This window comes from Rhinolophus hipposideros, assembly GCF_964194185.1.
Source record: "Rhinolophus hipposideros genome assembly, chromosome: 5".
Lineage (NCBI taxonomy): Eukaryota > Metazoa > Chordata > Mammalia > Chiroptera > Rhinolophidae > Rhinolophus > Rhinolophus hipposideros.
The window spans coordinates 73,517,416-73,539,113 of NC_138051.1; the positions used below are offsets into that span (position 1 = coordinate 73,517,416).

A 21,698-nucleotide genomic window follows, 5' to 3' on the forward strand; every position below is an offset into this window, starting at 1 on the left:
AGCTGCTCACGGCAGCCCAGCTCCAGGTCTAGCCCTTGTTCACAATCTTAGCTGTAGAGGGCACAGCTCACTGGCCCATGTGGGAATCGAACCAGTGACCTGGGTGTTAGGAGCACAGTGCTCCAACCACCTGAGCCGCCCGGCCACCCCAAGGTCATTGAATTTTATTACTATTACCTGCTCATAGTAAAATTCATTCCGCACCAGCTCATTTTCCTCCTCATCCAGGTCTAAAATCCATTCCACCTCAGCTGCTTTGGGGACTTTCACCACAGCTGAGAACGGACGGCTTTCATTCTTGGAGCTGTCCGGTGCTGAGAAGAGAAAGGCCATTCACGTGTCAGTCACCGGCCGGCAGTCCAGTCTTGCCCAGTCCTGTGAGCTGGTGTGCAGGCAGATCCTTGCTCTTTTTCTCGCCTTGGTCGTTTTTATTTCCTTTAGGAGGCCTCATTAAAGCAACTCAAACTTGCTTCCCCAGGGAAGACCTGGGATGAGCGTTAGTGTTTGCCATACAACCCTGAAAGGTACATGCTTCTCAACTGGAGCGCTGAGCCACTGGCTACTCTAAAACTAACCTGCTGTGGAAGGATATAGGCCAAACTATTCATAGTGATTACCTAGGGGGCAGGAGTAGCATTGGGAGGTAGGATGATAGTGAAAGGGAACCTAGGGATAAAAATAAAATAAAAAATAGAATAGAAGAGAAGAGGATAGGATAAAATAATCTACTAAAAGTTGAGGACCAAAGTCTTTGGTTGCTGGCCTTCTCAGTGGTGGAAGCTAGTGGGCCAGTATGCTAGGTTAATTTGAAGATGAACTTTAAGGGGAACAGCTTGATAGAAATGCCAAGAATTTTCTTTGGCCAACAAGTGAGACTGAATTGCCATGAAGGATATCAGTTGTAGGTGATGCTGAAGGAAATGCCAACCTGAGCATATAAACAAAGAGTCACAGGGAATGTGATTCAGCCTCACCTTCTGGTTGTCCTCGATGCACTTCCGGCACACTGGAAACAAAGAAAGAAAAAATGATGTGCCCGACTCTCTCCTCCTCTTATGTTTTGAGCTTGGTGTGTACCACTGACATTTACTCTGTACCCAAGTGAGGGATCAGGGAATTATTCAAAACTTTACTCTCCCTCACTTGTCAATCAGTTACCATTTCATGTCCATTCCATCTCCTAAATACCTCTTTAAATGTTCCCATTTCCCTCTACACCTTTGCCTCAGAGAGAGCTCTCATCATTTACTCCTAGAGCCTTTGCAATAGTTTCCCAACTGGTCTCCTTGACTCTGTCAACTTATTCTGCACTTTGTAGCTACAGCAAGCTTTCAAAAATGCAAATCTGGTCACATTATGCTTCTGATTAAAATTGTTTGGTAGCTCCTCAGGGTAACAATGTTCCACATTTGCAGTTTAGTAGACAAAGCCCCTTGTGGCCGGACCTGGCTACTTCTTGAGACCATCTCCTGCCACCATGACCTGCGCTCAACCCATAAAAATTCTCCCCACTCTGCCACTGGTCATGGTCAACTTAAATTGGCACCACCAAGCGCTAAGTCTTGGTGCCACAAGCTAGAGCCCAAGTCCTGAGTCCTAAGTAACACCCTACACGAGAAGCCGGCTGGTCAACCCCAACCCATGCCTTTGTGTCATTGCCTAAGTCCCCCCGGCTCGGCTGCCAGCCTCTAAGCCCACGGTACACCGGCAAGAACCTTAGTCCATCACCTACCTATTTACACTTCCTCAAATGACCCATACTTTCTCCCACACTTACCTTTGCAGTTGCTCCTCCCGCTTCTGGGCATGGTCTGTTTCTTCTTTTCCTACTCACTTCTCATACTCTTTAAGGCTCAGACCAGGTGCCATACCTCTAGGAAACCCTCCTGACCTACTTATCCAATGACTTTGTGGTCTGTTTGTTGGCTGTCTGCCAACCAAAATGGGGGCTCCTTGAGAGCAAAGCGATTATTGCTGAGTGATTGCTGAATGAAAGAATCCCCATCGATACTTACTGCTCACGTCAAATCTCAGCAGTACAGTAGATGGGTAATTGCCCTGGCCCCACCCTGCAGGAGGCAGTGGTATGCCGGGGTCACAGAAACGATAGTATAAGCATGGCATGTCTGCCTTCCAATAAAATGATTGGTAAAATTCCAATCATCATGGTAATTTAGGATCAAAAAAATGTTCATTTTAAAACAAACACAAAAGCGCTATTATATTATTGAGCAGAATGTAGAATCTATTTAAGTCTGTAAGTAAAACATGAAGAATTCAAAGTAATTTTGCTTTTGGATACTTGCTTTGACTCATATGCTCTAAGAGTCTTAGTTTCACCCTCCTTTGCTGCTAGAAGTAGTGCGAAAAAATTGGGCAATAATGAGTCAGCACACATAGTCCTGATCTGTCTTGCCAGAGGTATGAGGAGTTTCTGAAATTTGTCACCAGTTGAACTGTGTGAAGGAAAGTATAGGATGAGTGGAAAGGCTCTTCTAATTGTGGATAATAAGCCAGGACGACAAGCTAGATTAGAGTTGATGAAAATGATGTCCAAACATCCAGTAGGTCTGAACATGTCCCTGTGAGTTCAGCTGAGACCAACTGGAACAAGAGTGACTGAAAAACAGGTGAGGACGTTAGCGAACTACAATCAACGACCTCAGTCAGTGGGTGGGCTGAAGAACCAAACGTCCTCATCGCAGAGAGAACATCATGTAAGAGCTTTGAACTTGGCTTCCTCTTACAACTACTTCCTTTCTTAGAATTTTCTCTGACTAACGTGAAACATGTTACTGCAGAGTTAATGACATTTCTGTGTGAATGTTGTTAAAATTTTCTGTAATTGTTCCAAATTGGAGATGCTATCCACATGCGTGTAAAGACCTGGGGGAGGGTGCAGTGTTCAGTAACAATCGCAGACCCGCTAGAAGACACTTACTCTTTGTTGAAGTAACTATAGCACTGGTCACACACACGAGTAGGGTTCTCTCTGCAGCCTTCCACAACCATTTTCTTAGTGGAGCAGGAACTGCACACTAGCCGGCCACAGCGGCGACAATGATGACGTCTGTTAAACTGAGGAGTGTCATCGGGAAGAGAAGGAAGGGAGAGGAAGAGAAGGTGACATTGTGAGAACTGTGAGGATAACTGTTAACCCATTTATCCTTGGTATTAGTCTCTGGGACATATTAAGAATACCAGATGCTTGGCTCTCCACTGAGAAAGATTACACTAGTCCTTGCCTTCAAGAAGCTGAGATTAAAAGATATCTCTCAGCTGATGAGCAAAGGTGCCCATGTCGTGGACAGTTTTATAATAGCTCCTGACAAGTTCTACCTGTCTGTGGAGGCCACATGTGAAGACACAGCAACACACAGTGGGGAAGAAGTGACTTTCTCAGCCAATGTGGAACAGATTTCTACATGGTATTGATGATGATAAGAATGTGTTCTTTTTTCAAATATTTCAAAGTACGGCCTCATTTCATTATAAGAGATTGATAGACATATTACACTTCTCTTACAGGTGAGGAGGAAACAGACACAGAAAAATTATATCATCACTGTTTTCATCAGCACTGAGCTTACATACTAGTCACATACTGTGTTAAGTGTGGTAACATCTGTTATTGTAGTCAGTCCTTATAGCTCCATGAGCCAAATAATGTATCCTCCCTACTTTACAAGTGAGCATTTGAGATGGAAAAAGTTAATAGTCACATTGCTAATAAGAGGCAGAGCTGAGATTAGAACCTTAGTTCTCTATCTCCAGAGCCAGCACATATAGCCACTACCAGGTCACCCATCTTATTGCAAAAGACAGGGTGACCCCTCCTGATATATCAGTCTGCCTCTTTTTTGCTTCTTTATGAGAATGGCAAAGATTTTAGAATCTTAGGCTACTTGAGGTCGTCTACCATCAGTCTGAATCCAGAAAATACATTCCGGTCAGGTCAAATTAAAACCCAAAGTCTTAGATTTGGTAGGTCTTCTGAAAACACCAATAACCTTTTGGGGACACGAAGTAACTATAAACTCAGGCTCGTGAACTTGAGTTTTTCTTTAATTTCTCCTGCAGATAAAGCTGGAAACTGACAATGCTTACCATGGTGAAGCGCTCCCTGCAGCATACCATGCAGATGCTCTCATTCTCATCTGGTACCCACTGGTGCCTGGCCGGGGGTGTCACAGGGGGCACAAACTCCAGTGGGGGCTGACTCTGTGGGAAACTTCTCTCCCTTGGACTGGGGGAATGTACAGTGGAGACACCTGGGAGTCCTAGCCAGAAGTCAGAGTAAAAGGTGATCAATAATTCAGCTCATAAGTGAGGAAGGAATGAGAGAATTAGAACTTCACCATTTCACAAACCCCTATTGAAATAATAGATCCAGTTAATGAACATTAATGGCTGACTGCATCAGAAAAAGGGAGACAACTGGACATTGTGTGTCTCCTGATGGGAGGCACACAACTATCTCTCAGATATACTTACCAAAAAATATTAAGCCTGAATCAAATCAAACTACTAGATCTATTTGCTGGTAACTGGAAATATAGGGGATGGAAACCCAGGGGAGCTTTCAGCAAAATCCAGCCTGGGGGACACTCTACAGGACAAATGATCTAGTTTCCTCCACAAATAAAAAAGAGGTAGAGGGGGACAAAAGAGGTAGGGAACCTATTGATTAAGAGAGATTTAACAGATATTTCAGCCAAAAGTCATGTGTGGACATTATTTAGATCTTGAGTCTAGAAAAATCAATCCTAAAAAAATATATGAGAAAACTGTGGAAATTTGAATGGTGACTGGATAGTTGATAATAATAAAGAATCATTCATTTGTGTGTAGGTATGATAATGATGTTATGGTTTTGTTTTAGAAATATCTTTACCTTTTAGAAACATATACGATGTATTTATAAATGAAACGATGTGCTATCTGGGATTTGCTTCAAAATAATCCAATAGAAGGACAAGGATATAGATGAAACAAGAATGGTCATCATGAGATGATACGAGGTGAGATCATACAATATGGTGAATGTTTAGAAGAAAAATTTATTACAGTAAAAGACACACTGCCATTAATCTCCCTCAAAATACTCCCTCTCGCTTCAAACAAATTTATCCCATCCTTCTTGCTACTTTCTGAAGCAGTTCTGGAAGTCCTCTTTCGTGAGTGTCTTTAGTTGCGCTGTCGTGGCTGCCTCAGTGTCCTGAAGTGATTCAGAACGTTTACCTTTCATGGTCATTTTGACTTTGAAGGAGACGAAGTCACACGGTGCCAAATCCAGTGAATAACGTGGATGGGGACACACCGTAATGTTTTTATTTGACAGAAATTACTGTACAAGAAGTGATGTGTGACATGAAGCCTTTCCGTTGTAATAAATAATACAGTGAATGCTGCTGCCAAGCGCCATCCAAGGGAAAGGCACAATTCTTCAATATGGGAAGCAGCACATCCAACCTTAGTAACAGTGTGTGACAAGTTTCAGCTTGTTTGGTGCAGTCAGTTGGATGTGAGCTACAGTTGAGAGGTGTGTTTTAAAGTGTGCAGTAAATCATCCTCCACCATGATAAAAACACTATGGTGTGTCCTATCCACCATATTCACCAGATCTGGCACCGTGCGACTTCTGACTCTTCCCCCAAATCAAAATCATTCAGGACACTGAGGCAGCCATGACAGAGCAACTGAAGACACTCACGAAAGAGGACTTTCAGAACTGCTTCAGAAAGTGGCAAGAGTGATGGGATAAGTGTGTTTGAAGTGAGGGGGAGTATTTTGATGGGGATTAATTGCAATGTGTCTTTTACGGTAAAAATTTTTTGAATTTAAAGTCACTGTATGTTTTGATCACATCTCATAATTATTGTAACCAGGTAACGTATGTGAGACTTCATTACACTATTCTCTCACCTTTTGTGTATTGGAAATTTTCCACAATAAAAAGCTAAAAAAAAAAAGTAAGCCAAAGCTGCTCAGGGTGCCTTGTCCAGATGCATTTAGCTTCTCATATGCCTGTACGTCTGAGCGCCCTCATCAGGTCTGATGGTGATCATGAAACATGACTAATTCTCAAAGGATGGCCATGAAAAGCCACAATCTTTGCTTTATTGAAAGAGATTTCTTGTCACCTCACAGGGCAATGTTGGCGGGTCACAAAAAAAGAGACCTGAAAAACAGTGACTCTTAGCAACACCCAATCGATCTCCCCCCAGAATCCTGCTCCCCTGACCGCTGGCAAAACAAACCCTTGCTGAGCTTCTTCTGAGAGTAGGCATTTGTGCAAGGCGCTGGAGACTGCGGGAGAAGAGAGACGGTGAAAAGGGAGGACAAGCACATGGCTGAGGCCTTCAAGGAGCTGGCACCTCGTGTGGGTGGCAGACGTGCGTAATTAAGGGCGGCGTGGGGCAGAATGAACATGAGGACTAAATACAGCTGATGCCCCTTATTAGCACATTCAGTATTTGTGAATTTGCTTACTTGCTAAAATTTATTCAACCTCCAAATCATTATTTCCAGTGCTTTCACAGACATGCACACAGTGGCGTGTTTAATAATTTAATAATTTAAGTTGCCCGGCAGTAGCTTCTCAGCTGAGGCTGAACAAGGCGATGTGCTGCTGTCTTACTTCTGCTGTCATACAGAGATGACCAGAGAATGGAGATGGCAGGGGACAGTGCCGTGTAGTGCAAGAAACTCGGGGGCTGGTCAGACAGGCTTTGAATCCCAACTCTGCACTCGACAGCGGGAGGCCTCAGGCAAGTCACTTAACACTTCTGAACCTCTTTATCCCTTTCATAAAGTAAGGAAAATAGTATTGACTAGGATCGATCATTTACAATTTAGGATTACAACGCATGTTTATCTGTCTGTCTGTCTGTCTGTCCATCTAGCTATCTACATGTACATTTTCCCTAGGAGCAATGGTTCAGTCCTTGCTAATCCAGTGTTTGCAGTGACTTTATAGATATACTAGTACCGTGAATACCAAGAATCCACTGCGTGTTGAATTTTTCTGGGGTATACAAAACAGAATGAACCAAGAACAGTGAGACCAGTAACAGGCAAGAGGCAAAAGGCTCAGAAAGCTATGATAGGCAAGAGTGAACAAATGGGTCGTTCTCAGCACCTGTTCTTACCAGGAGCAGCAGTGGAAGGGAATTCTGCTGATGGGGATCTGGACAAGGTCTCAAGGTCTGAAGCCTGAGTGCCAACTTCCTGGAGGTGAATCACAGAATCTGGAGAGACAGAAAATGCTGTCAGAGTGTCATTCTCCCACAAGCACCTTACTCACAGTGCTAGGCATTTAGCTCAAAGCTCTGCTGGTTTCACGGGTTGTGCTTCCACGATTGTGGTAGGTATAAAAAGAATGGCAGAGGTACTTCTAAGCCAATAGTAGCATGCATGCTTCTTAAATTTCTCAAAAAACAAAGTATGTTTATAAAGGCCCAGGAGATAATAAAGTATATGCTAGGATTTTACAAAATAAATCTAAAAATGACCAGAAAAAAGTGGAAGATGATGCCACAGGAGGGCAGGGAGTAAGAAAAAGTAGCTGGCTGGGAACACCAGTCCATATTCATTTCTTTTTCTTCATTCTCAAAGAGCCTGAGTCGGCTCACATACCAGCCATATCTGATGTGACCCTGGGAATTGAGCGTATCCTCAACACAAAACGATGGCACTTAAGAGCCCACTGCACCAAGGCCACACAGAGACCACCTCCAGCATGTTTGCTGCCCAGACTTTATGTTATTAAGCACATGGTGGTTACTACCATCCTTTAATTCTGGTTAGCTTGCTCCTTTCTCCAAGACCAAGATGTCACCTACTCGCTCACTCTCAATCAACTCAAAATAATAAAAGAGACAGTAAAATTAATGAAGGCTGCAGCATGGTCCTTGTTCCTCCATGGAGGACCCCCAGCTGGGGTGTTGGGAGTTACCTGATCGTTTCTCCCTCAGAGGGTACAGGAAGTCCAGGGCTTTTCCCGCATATCTGGAGAGCAGTGAGTCGACCTCGGCCATGGTGAATAGGATCTCCTGGCCGACCAGGAGCTGGTGCAGAGTCTGCACGGCCACAGTGGCCCAATCTACTTTCATGTTCATGAGCAGCTGCTCCAGCATGAGCAGGGGCTTAGAGGACAAGTGGGAATAGCTGGCCCGGTGCTGCTCAGGCAGGGTCAGCAGAACCTGTTTGTGGGGCAGATCCACAGAGTAAAGATAATCGTACACGGACGTCAGGAGAAAGCAAAGATGCTTACTCAGAAGGGGAAGGGTGGCAGGGACCAAAAGGCACATGGCTAACTACTGAAATGGGCTAGTGGTCTTCTAGGAAACAAGGCTGGACACCTATCTAAATTAAGAAGTACACTCCAAGCATCTACACCTAGGTGAGGGGTCAGCAAACTTTCACAGTAAAGGGTCAGATAATAAATATTTTAGCCTTACGGTCCATAAGGTCTCTGTTGCAACTACTCAGCCCTGCCCATGTACTGGCAAAGCAGCCATGGATAATACGTAAAGGAATGGATACACCTGTGTTCTAATCAACCTTGATTTCAAAAGCAGGCTGAGGACCGGATTTGGCCCACAGGTGGTAAACTGCTGACCCCTGGCCTAGATCCTCCAGGCACAGCCGAGTTCTGCCTGACTCTTAAAGCCACCACTCTGACCATTTGAGGGTTTATTAGAATGAGCAATATACAAGGTGATACCAGTGGACTGCCTAAACCTGGCACCTCTAGTGTTCTACAGGTAAATGATGACTCTGAACTCCTAGAGGTTATTATCACTAGGCTTGAAATACTCATATGTTCGTTGGCTCTGCTCATTGCCAGTTTTCAAGGAGTCCCCATTTAGGTACACTACGTCCAAAAAAAAAAAAAGGTGTATCTTTTTTAGGAGCATTTTACATAGTTGAACTCTTAGCAAGTGAGTTAGCGGTCACAGTCACGGCTCTCCCAGCACCCACTGTATTTGTGCGGCAGTATATTCGACTGCCAGTCAGAATTATCAGAAGACTGTCAGAAGGCTCCGTCTCTCCCCAAACCCTCATTTCCTGGATTACTTTTTCTAGCTTATAATTTTTTTCTATTAGTGTAAAGGTTACACATCAAAGGTAAGGACCTGTAACTTCATCGTCTTCCCTAGACAGTTAACCCTGTGACAAACAAAGCACTCTGTAGTTTAAATCCTCACATCAGAATCCCTTTGAAAATAGCCAGGTCCTGTCCCAAGAGATTCAGTTTTAATTGCTCTGGGGGAGAGGTCAACTTCTGGTATGTTTACAGTACAGGTGATTCTGGATTTCACCTGGTCAGAATTGAGAAGCACTGATACAGCAAGTGTCAGGGAAAGCATAAAGAGGACTTCAGAGGACCAGATCAAATTCACTTTGGAGGCAGGGCGGTAAGAGATTGACAAGTCCTAAGGGACTCAACTAGGATATGGTGGGCTGCTAGGGTAAAGATTTTATATAGCACAGGCCCAAGGTGCCTGGAAAAAGAGCCACTGGCAGGGCAAGTTCTGAGGTGGGAGCTGGGCCAGCATCAGGTGTGCTGTCTCCATACCTGCTTTTCCTCCTTACCTTGGATCCCACGTACAGTGCCTGGATTTCATGGTGTCGGACAGCAGTCAGTTTTCCATAGAAGTGGGTGGTGAGGTAGTTGGCCAGGAAGTGAGATGTGGCCAAGCTAGGGTGCTGGTCGAGGGACAGCTCTGTGACCTCAAGGCACATGGAGGGGTCAGGAATTCTCCGCAGGAGCTGTTGCAGGAGAAGGGTAGAGGAGAGAGGTGAGGCCTGTACAGGAACTTTTAGTCCAGCTTTGTTTTGTTTGAGAATGAAATATTTATTCATTTTGGACTAAGCCCTTCTCTGTACTCATTTTCCACCACGCCCATAGGCAACTAATGATGGCTTTCACAGGACCAGAGTTCAGCAGAATCCTGGACCCAGCTGTCCCTCTGGCATCTACTGCAGGGACAGGCACCTTCAGCTCAAGATTCAGACTATTAACCAGCTCCTGGAGGACACAAAGGGGCAGATCTGAGATTGCGGATATCTGCATGGGACGCAGTAGGAACAAAGCCATCAGATTAGACTAACCTTCCTGCCTTTCCCCAAAAGAAATACAGGAAGAGTTGGAGGCTTACTTGCAGAGCCTTTTCATGATCTCCTCTTTCTAGAAGGTGAAGAAGATGGTTTTGATGTAGGCTGATTAAATCTTCCCTTGGAATGGGGTATAGGCAGCCCCACTCCTCACACAGCCCATACTCCTGGAAGGAAACACACACACCTTCAATCCCTTTAAATGACTGGCCTTGTCAGTCACCCAGCTTTTGCCTGATTTTACTCAGCAGTCTTGAGTCTGCTAACGCCCCAGGAAAGTTTCCTAAGTGCTGATGGGAAATTCACTACGGGATTAGACTGAGATCATAAACTCAAAGGAATAGAGGGGCAAGATAAGTTATGAAAATAATTGAAGAAGGCTGAATGTTAATGATATTATTTCCCTCCTAGCTCTACTATAAAAAGAAAAGCAGATGACAGACAGCAACTGACACTTGATGTCAGCCCTGGGAGATACAAAGGAAGTGGGGAAGACTGAAAAGACTGTCCAAAGGAGTCAGTGCCTCCTTAGCTTTGATTGTGGCCCTGTGACTGTGCAGGTGCAGTGTTATTAGACTTGAAAACATTTTTAAAATGTTTTAAATTTAAGGATTTCCCTATTTTGTAATACTGGCAATGAAATCAACATAAAAAATAAAAACTCTGCAGACGACTACTGCACGGACCAAACAAACATGTTGGGAGTTGGATTCCACCCATATTCCCCCTTGTTCCTCCCGTCAGCCCCAGCGTGTGAGCTCTGGATTAGAGCTTCAGATAACAGAATTACCAGGTCTTTGTCCGAGTATTCTAATACAGTGGTGTCGGGAATGTCCTCCCCACGACTCCGCCTTCTTCAGGATGCTTCCTTGTTTCTCAGACTACATTAGGAACCCCGACAGTCCTCCCACCACAGTCTGGATTTATTTCTGTCACTTGATATACAATCATCACCTAGGGATATGTCTCACGTTGCCCCCACCTTTCCCAAAATGTGAGCTGCTCAAGGGCAAGAACTGAGCTTCATAATTTTATCTGACCACCATCTATCACAGTGCCTGGAAAATAACAGGCATTCGATAAATATTTCTTGGATGACTGAATAGCTGAATGAGCGTGTCTACATTTTGAACTATGGTATATCAGCTCCTTAAAAGGCAGATAAAATTCTGTGTAGCATTCAAATGTCCAATAAATACATAAAAAGATATTCAAGGTCTTTACTAATCATGGAAATTAAAATTAAAATGAGATACTGTCCTATTGGTAAAAAGTGAAAAGTTGGACAATACCAAAAGCGGGTGAAGATATGCAGCAACAGGGATGGTGAGCGCGAGTATAGTGGGGCAATGGCTTTGAAGAGCAATTGGTAATAGCTTAGTAAAGATGAGATGCTCATGCCCGATGACATAGCAATTCTACTGCTAGATATGCATTCTGTACCTAGTATATACAGTGTAGAAAATCTCATGTATGAGCACAAGGGTGATAGTACAAAAGCATCAACTGTTATTATTCTCTATACTTCTCTGTATATTGGTAAATTTCACTCACACTCATATACACACAAGCACATCACAAAATGAATGTGATGTACTTAAAAAAAAAAGTGGATATTGATACATGGAGGGAGATCTACACAACCAGCTAAGGAATTGCAACTGTGAAAAGAGGAGGAAGGGAAATACCACCCAGCAAAATGGTACCTTTGCTTCTAGAATCATGTTCATGACAGTTGATGGGTCCTCTACACAACTGTCCCTCAGGGTCTGCCAGTCACACCACACTGGGGTAGCCTGCAAACCTAGAATCTAAGGAAAGACAGGAAAAGCTATCAAACCACAATGCAGCTTCTTCCTCCATGAACAAGTCATTGGAGTTTCCAGAGATGGCCCACCCCTAGGTCTCTGTCCCAAAGTCAGGCTCTCAGAACTTGCCAGGAGAGAGGAGGAATTAGAGTAAATGAGGCAAAGATTGTTTAGAGAGGTGAGTGAACCTACTGGGGAAGCATAATCAGGGAGCAAAGGCTGAGTGGAGGCCAGGATTGGGTACTATTACTTCTGAGAACAATTCTCAGAGGCTTCTGCGCTTCACAGCTTGTTCACCCTTCTGGGGTCACTTGTCCCATGCTCCTCCATCTCAAAACACTGCCCAAGATATTCTGGTGTGAATGCTCTGTGGGATCACCTTTCATGCAGCATTTAGCTCTGCATGAAAACTACTGAGCAACAGAGGAAAGAAAATCTTTTTCACCTGCTATTTTCACCTGCCTTTCCCTGGAGGGGCTCTGTTCAGTTTCAAGTACACACGGAAAGGTTAGCGTGTATTTTATGCTTGTTACGTAGCTGTACCACCTAAATCTGTCTCCCTGAGCCACTTGATCTTGAATGTAACACATATCCTGCAAGAATCTTTCACTTTTGAAATTGTCACTTTCATGCATCCTTTCAAAATGGCTCAAGTTTAGCTGAAATTTAAAACAATATTTCAAAAAGACGTAATAGAGATTAAGCTCTATAAAAACTCCTGAAGAACAACAACAACAACAAAAGACATGATAGACATAGAACATACACAAAGCTCAAATATACACGTGAAAAGGCTTTGTGGACTACAAAGCATCATCCAATGTTAATTTTTTAATCTCCATTTGATGGATATGTAGTTATAATTATAGGAGTAAATAAAACAGGGACCAGATAGGAGCCTTCTAATCTAAGAACAGAAGCCAGAATGCAGAGCAAAAGCCAGGCCCAGATGGTCTGCTTCTTAAAATCTACCACCACCTGAGCATAGAGTTGGTAACGGGGCGAGCAGCCCTTTCCTTGGTCCTGACGCCAGGGCCCATACCTTCTGATACACTCGCAGCTCTGCCAGCTTTCTCTGCAGCTCATACTTGAGTCCGTCTTGCACAGCTGCATCTGAAAGGCAGTAGGCCAGGATCTCCAGGCACCGCTCCAGGGGCCACCTATCCACAAACTGTAGGGTTAACTGACTTCTCAGAGATGCATCCTTCACAGGAAACAGGTACTGCCAACCTTCTTTGTCTGGAAGACAAAAAGACACCCAAAGTCAGCAAGTCTGGCACTGGCAGAGTGCAAACGTCCACGTTACTTCTTAAGAGAAAGGCTTTGTTCAATTTCATAAAACAGAAACTTGGAGGACCCCTAAGATCCATCTGACCTCAATGAGTTTTTATACTTGGGATCATTATAGGACAAGGAGAAGTGCTATACTCCTATGTTTCTCTTTATGAAAACTTACTGAGAATTTCTGAAGAGAGAGGGAGAGGAGGAGAAAGGAAAAGAAGAAATAAGAAGAACAGGAGAAGGAAGGAATGAAGGAAGCATAGACAGAACAGATGAAGCTGGCCTGTTCTGGCATGCTGCACATACAGTACTGTTTGAGGCTCAACTTGTCAGCGGAACTTTTAGTTTTCCCTGCTGTTTGCACTCTGTGCCATACATAACTACTTCACAGTCATTCCAGGTAAACTAGTTTCAGTCTCTCGGCATCCTCTGTCACTATTACTTAGTAGATCTCGCTTTCCCACACCTATCTCAGAGCTGAAAAACAGACTCCAAGGTCAGACCAGATAGCCTCTCCATGGATTTCTCCTTCTTCTCAAGGACGTGTTTTCTCCTTTCCATAGGTCAGCCAGGCCCCCTACTCAGAAGCATACCCTATAGCACACCTGACTCTTGCTCCCCCTGGTGGAGTGTTGTAGGTCACTGACTCTCCATTCTTGTTACACATCAAAATCTCCCCGGGGAACTTTTAAAGTAGGGGCTATCAAATAGGTCCACAGTCTGTTTTTATAAATAAAGTTTTATTGGAATATAGCCATGCTCATTTATTTATGTATCATCAATGGCCGCTTTCATGATATAATGGCAGAGTTGAATAGTTGCAACTGAGACTGTATGGCCTTCGAAGCCCTTTCCAGAAAAAATTTGCAGACCCTTGCTTGAAAGTAAACATTTGCCTGATCCCTATTCTGGGCTTCTGGGGGTGGAGCTCAGATATTTGTAGTTACAGAATTTTCCAATGATGCTAACATCCAGGGTTGCGAATACTGGTTATGAGTATGTGTTTTAGAGTTAGATAGACCTGGGTTCTAAGCTCTGTTCAAGTTTCCTCCCCTGTGTGCCTCGGTTTCCACCTAAGTCTGTCTGAGATTATGGTGGCACCTTTGTCTAGTTCTAGTGAGGATCCCATGTGGTGCTACACCCAGTGAATGCTAAGTGTTCGCTCTAGTGAAGGAGGGAGGAGTAACTTTGTGCTCACCACATGCCGCTGCGCAGCTCAGGATTGCATCCTGTATGCTGCTCAAGTCGTCTACGTCTCGCCCGTACACTTCAGTGAGTTGAAGGGCCCGGGGCCAATCTCTGGTCACCAGGGCTTCCTTGAAGGCTGCGGTGACCACGTCCAGAGCAGTAGGAGAATGCAGGCCCAGGAGGACAGTGGAGAGACTGGCCTGGCCACAGAGACCTGCTGCCAGACTCGGGCCCTGCTTGGAAGACCCTCGTAGGGGCTCCCAGGCAGCCAGGAGGGAGGCTGCAAGCATAGGGAACTGTTCCAGGAGGCGCTCACACTCCCGGGCTACCTGCTCTGCAGTCAGAGGCACCTCCCTGCGACCACGAAGCTCCTTCCAGGACAAGCTGGGCTTGGTGACTTTTGATCCCCGGGAAGCCACCAGACAGACCACCGTAGCCAGGAGCTTTGAGCGGGACTTAAGGAAGGCCAAGGCAGAGGAGGTGAGGGCTGGCAGCGATGAATCCCTTGGAGAGAAGCAGGGCTTTCTCTCTGATATGGGGTTCTCATTCGGCTTCGGGGAGCTAGGCGTAGAAAGTGGGAGGTCCTCCAGGCAGTGGGAGGTGTGCAGCTGGGCCAGTTGGCCCAGTTGGGTCAGAAGAGATGATGTCTGTTGGCTTTGCAGGGAAGAGCAGAGGGCAAGGGGCTCACAGCAGCAGTTGACGATGACCTGTGGCACGCTCAGGCTGAGACCCTCTCGGGCCAGAAGGGCTGCTAGCCTGGACGGAGAGAAGCAGAGGGCATGCAGAGCCTGAGTGCACAGGCACTATCCCCTAATCTCAGAATTCAGTTATGTTTACACAAGCAAATGTAAATGCAGGCTCTTTAATTGTGTCCCCCCCACGTTTTTCTTTTAACACAAAGGTAGCTTATTAGACATACTGCTCTGCTCTTTGCTTTATTACTTCATAACGTGTCTAGGAGATCTGTCCATATCCTTTTACAGAGAGGTCCCTCATTCCTTTTTACAGCTGCGCAGTATTCCATTATGGGGATGAACCGTAATTCACCTAGTCTCCTGTTCGCGGACAATGGATTTTTCTGAGCCTATTACATAAAAGGCTGTAATAAAAAGACTTTGTACATACATCCTTTTCCATATGTATAATAAAGCCACAGAATAAATTCCCCAACATGGACTGCTAGGTCATGGGTATGAGAAGTTGTCATTTTAATAGATATGAACAAATTTCCTTTCCACAGGGGCCATACCAATTTATATCCCACCAGCAATCTATGAAAATTCTTGTCTTCCTTGCCAATTAATGTGTTATGAAATTTTCAATTTTTACATACTTTACAAGGGAAGATTGACCCCTTAATTTTACACTTTCAATGTGAATGTGAGAGGTGGCAAGAGAGAAAGAAAGAGGTATACTGGATTTGAATGTAATTGTATCACAGGAAATGCAAATCAAAGGCAAAGTCTGACAGAAATCCCACCACAACCCCACTGAGCCTTTGGGTTCCTTGATGAAACATTTAGGAAGGCCCAGGCTTGACTCCCATGGGGTGACTCGTACCTGTCAGGGGGAACTTGTCGCTCAAGCAGGAGGTGTGACACCAGCTGGGAAGAGCTCTGTTGCAAGAGAACAAAGGGATTTCCTACCTTGACCTCCACGTGATCTGTAAAGGTAAAGAAAGTGACCTTTGTTTGCACCATCAATTTCAACAGTTCAAAGCCCTGTTTTCCAGAACCAATAAAAAAGCAGCGTCAAAACAAAGACTATATTGGGAGCCCTGCTGTTGATATTTTCTTGGTAACGGGTATTCTCAACATGACCCTGAACACACGTTTATCTATGCCTTACCACTGCTCTAAAAACTTACAACCACAAACTTCAGCTTATTCTGCTCATCCAACATGACTAAAGTGCATGCAATACTTGCTCTGTGGACTCGAGTAAGGATCTGGTACTCATATCAGACACTTGATTCTTCTGCTGGGTCCTCAAATCCACAATGGACTGAAGGTCTGAGAGGTATTTTTGAGTCATGAATACCATGAAAACTTACTGAGTACTCCCATGTGCTGTACAAGTGTACCAGGTATTGGGGAGACAAAGATGAACGAGTCACAGATGAATAGGAGGAGCATATAAACCTAGTGCTCCTGGCTACTGCTGTGCCCAGAACCTCTTCCATGAGTACCTTTCCTCTTCCTTGCCCTAAACAAGGAAGAGGAGTTGTGACTCAGCAGGCCAGCTGGGACTCTATTTCCTCTTTCCTGCTACTTACCAGGTTCAGAGTGCAAACTCTGCAGAACAACGGCGGCCAAGGTGCTGCAGTAACTGAAGAAGGTGCCCATGTAGTCCGTCGGCCTGCTGCCTGCTGGCGTCTGTCTGCTCAGGTTCTTCTGGAGGAGCTGAGTTTGGATGTGCACAGGGTGGGCCTCTGCCTCCGGAGCTTTCTGAGCTGCCTGCTCCACCAGGGAGGACAGCGGAGTGCTCCTGGGCTCTGAGAGGAGTAATGGCAGGAGAAGGGACACTGGCTTTAGTCTGTGCGTCTGGCTGTGGATCAATTTCCAAAACAATTATGTGCACGGGGCATCTGTACACTGCACGGGGCATCCTACAGCGTGGGGGTAACACTTACAAGGCTGCTGTACAATTCTAAGCTGGCCATCTGTACAAGCAATGCTCAGCCAGGAAGAGTTTTGAATCTGGAGAAACTGAGGTGGATAGTTCTCTTTTTACCCCTGCTGGAGTCCTGAGCCTGAAGTTCCTTCGTTCTTAGCTGCTTCCTCTCCCCAGTTCAGCCCCCATCTGCTCCCACACACTCGGGCCTGTACCTGGCAGCTCTAGCGCCTCTCTCAGTGACTGAAGGACCTGATCCAGCTGCTGGGAGAGGGTGGCGTGGCTGGCAGCACAGTCCTCAGTGAGGCTGGGCCAGCACATCTGCAGCAGCTCAGCAATGCTGCACCGCGGAGGACCTCCTCCTTTTTCTTCTGTACTCTCTATGGAAAGCAAATGAGAAGGAAAAAGTCTGATGCTGACCTAACGTTCTGAGTCCAGGAGAAAAAAAAGGGAGAAAAGCAACTCACCTGATTTAGTCTGTCCGGCTGACATAAGTGAATAATTGAGAATCTTACTGATTTGCTGAAGAACAACTGGGAAACCTCGAATGCCATCAGCATTGAGAAGCACATGGTCTAGCCGTCGACCTGTGAACAGATGAAGGACGAGGAAAACCAGAAAAAATAAGATACTTTCAGAGATTGGTACTCAGTCCTATATTTACTTGTACAAATTTATCTTTTCCAGTGTTGAGGAAGAAATGTATGCTGTGCGATTTTGGGGTGACAACCAACATACCTGGCTTTTCTGTACCTGAGGTTCCCGGGCTACCTCTGCCAAGATGCCTCAGCTATCAGCAGCAGTGGGCCAAGGATCTCTGACACTCCTATGGAATTGCTGTCCCAAGCCAATCAAGGGGCACTGCTTGTAGATTTGCCTCGGTACTGCCCTCAGCTGAGGGCTTGAGCTGGTATCATATCTGTCTTATCTAACTGCTTTAAGGGGGATGTTGACACCCTGACTAGAACTATAAATAACTTTATGGACAGAGAGATAATTATTTATACCTCTTTTATACCTCTCTTATGCCCCCATATACTTAGGATAATCTGGAAACACAGCAGATACTAAATTAATTCCTAATTGATTGACCTGATACTGTTTCAGTTACTAACAGTTTGAATATCTCCTTTCATTTTAGGATGTAAGTACTAGACTAGGGGGAGGGGAGTTGTTGGATAAAAACAGCATTGCGTATGTCCCAGTATACTTTCTTAGAAGGACTATATGAACATTAAATTACATTTTAATCAACAGCTCAGAGTGATTTGGAGAGGAGTGCAGAAAAGAGGTAACACAGCAGAATTGAGATTGTTATCCTAGAAAGACCTGCTTGGAAGGTCAGCCCTTGATGGGTATCTGTGAACTTGGCTGTTAAACAGTTTTGAATGCTAAAATAAAACTTTCCCTACATGGTGAGAGTGGCTCTCTGTGCCAACACTCTTCGTACGATGTGGTTTATGCTGAATACTTGCTTTCCTCCTGAGAGTCTGGAATATTGGTACATAATGGGCAGAGGGTGCCTTTGTCACTAGCCCCCAATAAACACCTTGGGCATTGAGTCTCTAATGAGCTTCCCTGTGGACACTTTATACTTGTTGTCACAACTCATTGCTAGAGGAATTAAACCCGTCCCGTGTGACTCCACAGGGAGAGGACTCTTGGAAGCTTTTGCCTGTTTTCATCCAGACTGTCCCGTGGCCTTTCCCTCTGCTGATTTTGCTCTTTATTCTTGAACTGAAATAAATCTTAATCATGAGTATGACTACATGCTGAGTCCTGAGTTCTCTAGTGAGTCACTGAACCCCGGAGGTGGCTATTCATATCATAATCTATTCACCCTTCCCTCCCTCCATATTACTGAGAGAGAACATGCTCCTTTCTCCCTCACTGGGATGTTTCTCCTTCCAATGTTTGGTGTGTGTGTGTATCAAGGATGGGTGGGGAGTGGAACTTTGCCTAATTCTGTCCTCACGTTCTTCTCCCTTCATTCCTCTAAGAATTCCATATACACATTTTGAGATGTCATTAACCTCAAGGTACAATCATTTCTCCAACTGTGATCCACTAAGTTTTCCCTTATATCTGTTTTATGATCTCAAGGCTATCCCAGGTTATAAGTTAAGGTTCACTTAGGACTGGAAATACAGTCTAAAGACACAAATTCCATTTATACCATTTTTGAACATATATTTGTTCCTTGAATTTATCTATAAATCAGAAAAGAATTTCCCCTAATAACTGCAGATTGCTATGTCTATTAAGAAAAAGAGACTTTCAACAGACTGTATTTACGCCATCATATTGGACATGAGGAAATTAACTAATGATCTTTTCTCCCTGTCCTTCCTTCCCCAATAAGTACTTTCTTCTTGCACAATTTATCAAGTATCTCAGAAACCCATCTGAGAAGAAATAAAGCTAAAGAAGCACACTCACCTCGGCTCTCAAGGCTACTGTTTAGACGTCGTTCAGCCGTTTCCAAGAGCTGCTTGGAAGTTTTCCAGAGCTGGCACTGAGAGCAAGCTAGGTCAAATGCAGCCATGGCGGGGGGACTGAGTTCTTCTAGAATCTCTCTCAGAGGATCAGTGGGCTCTACCAGGGTACTGCTTATCCAAAAGTCCTCCTGGAGCGTGGGGATGGGGTCTCCAGAAGTGCTGAGCAGTTTGTCGGTCACGTCAGAGATGGAGTAAAATACCATCCCTGGACACCCAGCAGCGGAGCAAAAAACAAGAGGTTAAAATGAGTCTAACTACCACTTTTATTTTGAAACGTAGTTATTTAAAAAATGTTCGAGGTCTTTCTGCATAGGATATCTTCTGTGCATATCAGCACCATCACTACAGACCATTCTTATGGTATCAATACAATGGAATGGAAAGGAAGACCAAGAGAAACTGAAAATGGTTGAGGTGAATGAGGGCTTCTTCCAAATGGGACCTAAAAGTAGGCTGAAAAAGAATGAGGTGGATCGGTGTGTGCTAATCAGAAAAGACCTCTAAAATACACTACCTAAAAAGCAAGATAGAAAAAGAGTACTTGTTGTAAGAGCTCATTTATATAGTTTTTTAAAAGGATGTGCACATATTTTTTTGAATAGCTATAGAAAAATTTCTGGGAGAATATAGCAGTAATGTGTGATGGTACTTGATACACAGAGCCTATACCAGTAAGATAATGTGAAAATCTGGGACAAGATTCCACTTTCAAGAAATAATGAAAGGATGAGCTTTTCTGTAGTGCAGCCAAGGTTGGGAATTGAGAACTGTGAATTGTTGGCCATAGGTATTATACACAACTTCTTCACTTTACAGAAAAGTAAAACAATATACTTTATCCCTGAATAATTACATGGGGAGGAACTAAACTCCTAACCATTTCCCAAAGCCCAAGGTAGTGGCTATCAAAACGCATGGTGGAAGCAGGATTCATACTCTTCAGTTTAAGTCACATAGGACAAGTTTAATGGAGTAGCTTGAGTGACAGATGTGAGACCATCTTGTACAGGGAAGTCGGGCACAGCTAGAAATCGACTCTCAATATGCCAGGACAGTTATTCTCCAAGGTAAGTGTCCTGCTCTGGATTTCTGCTCACTTCATGATGAGCCTATCATTTGGGCGGCTTTTCTGCTGCTACCCTCCTCCCCCAGCTACCTCACCACCTGCGGTGGCAGCAGGGAAACCTGACCTGCTGCCGCAGCGCTGCCAATGGCCTGTAAAGTTGAGCGGCCACTCCCTGTTCTTCGAATGGTGCTGCTGCCCCCGTCTGAGTTCTGGCTTTCAATCTTGTGCTCTACTCGGGCCAGCTCCTGGATCACTTCCTGGTAGCGCTCCATGAACATCAGTTCCCCTGAGCTGGGCGAGGACTTCAGGTTGAACATGAACACCACCTGGCACAGGAGAGGGAGGAATGTGCGTTGTGGTGGGTGTGGTCGGTCCGCTGAGTTGGGAATGTTTGGAGATATGAGATCTTGCCTGTCATTAGACTATGGCCCTAAGACATTTATTTTGTAGGGTCGGAAGAGCACTGCATATTAGAAAAGTAGATCAAATATAGATATAACTCATACAAGTCAGCAAGAAAGCCACCACAGCCCCAGTAGAAAATAGGCAGGAGATGTGAACAATTTTAAAGAGAAAATACTTATGACTAATATATAGATGAAAAATATTTTCCCTTCCAGTGATCCTGGGAATTTAAGTAACATTACTACCATTTTGCATCTACCACAATGACGAAGTGTAAAAATGAGGTGATGGTGGTAAAATGAATTGTCACAACCTTTTTTGAAAAGCAATTTGGCAATCCATAAAACTGAAAATGTTTATGTTCTTTGACTCAGTAATTTCCATAAGAAACTTTGTTAAGGAAATAATTCAAAAGGCTTAATGCCTCAAAGTGATAGTCATGGCACTATTTATTACTACTATTAGAAGGTTGAAAATAATCTAAGTGTTGAATAATGGGAATGGTCAAATGCAGCTACTTGATCAGACTATTGTAAGGTCATTAAATCAGTTATAAGGCAAATGTTAAAAAGACACTATATAAAGTTTTAGATTCAAAATAATCTCAGCTATACAAAAGTCATATATATCTTGGAAAATTATTGGCAAAAAATATACTTTACCTTTAATATTCATTGTTCTGGAAAATAGGATTACAAGTAATTTTATTTCTTGTGA

General features: G+C 44.2%; 1 protein-coding gene across 3 annotated transcripts in view; it reads right to left on the reverse strand.

Annotated features, from left to right (window-relative positions):
- The window catches only part of ZFYVE26 (zinc finger FYVE-type containing 26), a 60,115-nt gene that overhangs the window by 19,890 nt on the left and 18,527 nt on the right, over positions 1 to 21,698 (reverse strand). For all 3 annotated transcript variants that reach the window (XM_081049149.1, XM_081049150.1, XM_081049151.1), the window contains 17 exons: positions 20,701 to 20,902; positions 19,452 to 19,715; positions 17,480 to 17,599; positions 17,228 to 17,392; positions 16,675 to 16,893; positions 15,960 to 16,062; positions 14,410 to 15,155; positions 12,973 to 13,169; positions 11,829 to 11,933; positions 10,167 to 10,289; positions 9,601 to 9,777; positions 7,958 to 8,204; positions 7,152 to 7,250; positions 4,108 to 4,280; positions 2,942 to 3,078; positions 975 to 1,006; positions 178 to 314 (listed from right to left, as the gene is read on the reverse strand). In XM_081049149.1, the coding sequence (XP_080905275.1) occupies positions 178 to 314; positions 975 to 1,006; positions 2,942 to 3,078; positions 4,108 to 4,280; positions 7,152 to 7,250; positions 7,958 to 8,204; positions 9,601 to 9,777; positions 10,167 to 10,289; positions 11,829 to 11,933; positions 12,973 to 13,169; positions 14,410 to 15,155; positions 15,960 to 16,062; positions 16,675 to 16,893; positions 17,228 to 17,392; positions 17,480 to 17,599; positions 19,452 to 19,715; positions 20,701 to 20,902 (3,246 nt within the window). The remainder of the gene's footprint in view (positions 1 to 177; positions 315 to 974; positions 1,007 to 2,941; positions 3,079 to 4,107; positions 4,281 to 7,151; positions 7,251 to 7,957; positions 8,205 to 9,600; positions 9,778 to 10,166; positions 10,290 to 11,828; positions 11,934 to 12,972; positions 13,170 to 14,409; positions 15,156 to 15,959; positions 16,063 to 16,674; positions 16,894 to 17,227; positions 17,393 to 17,479; positions 17,600 to 19,451; positions 19,716 to 20,700; positions 20,903 to 21,698) is intronic.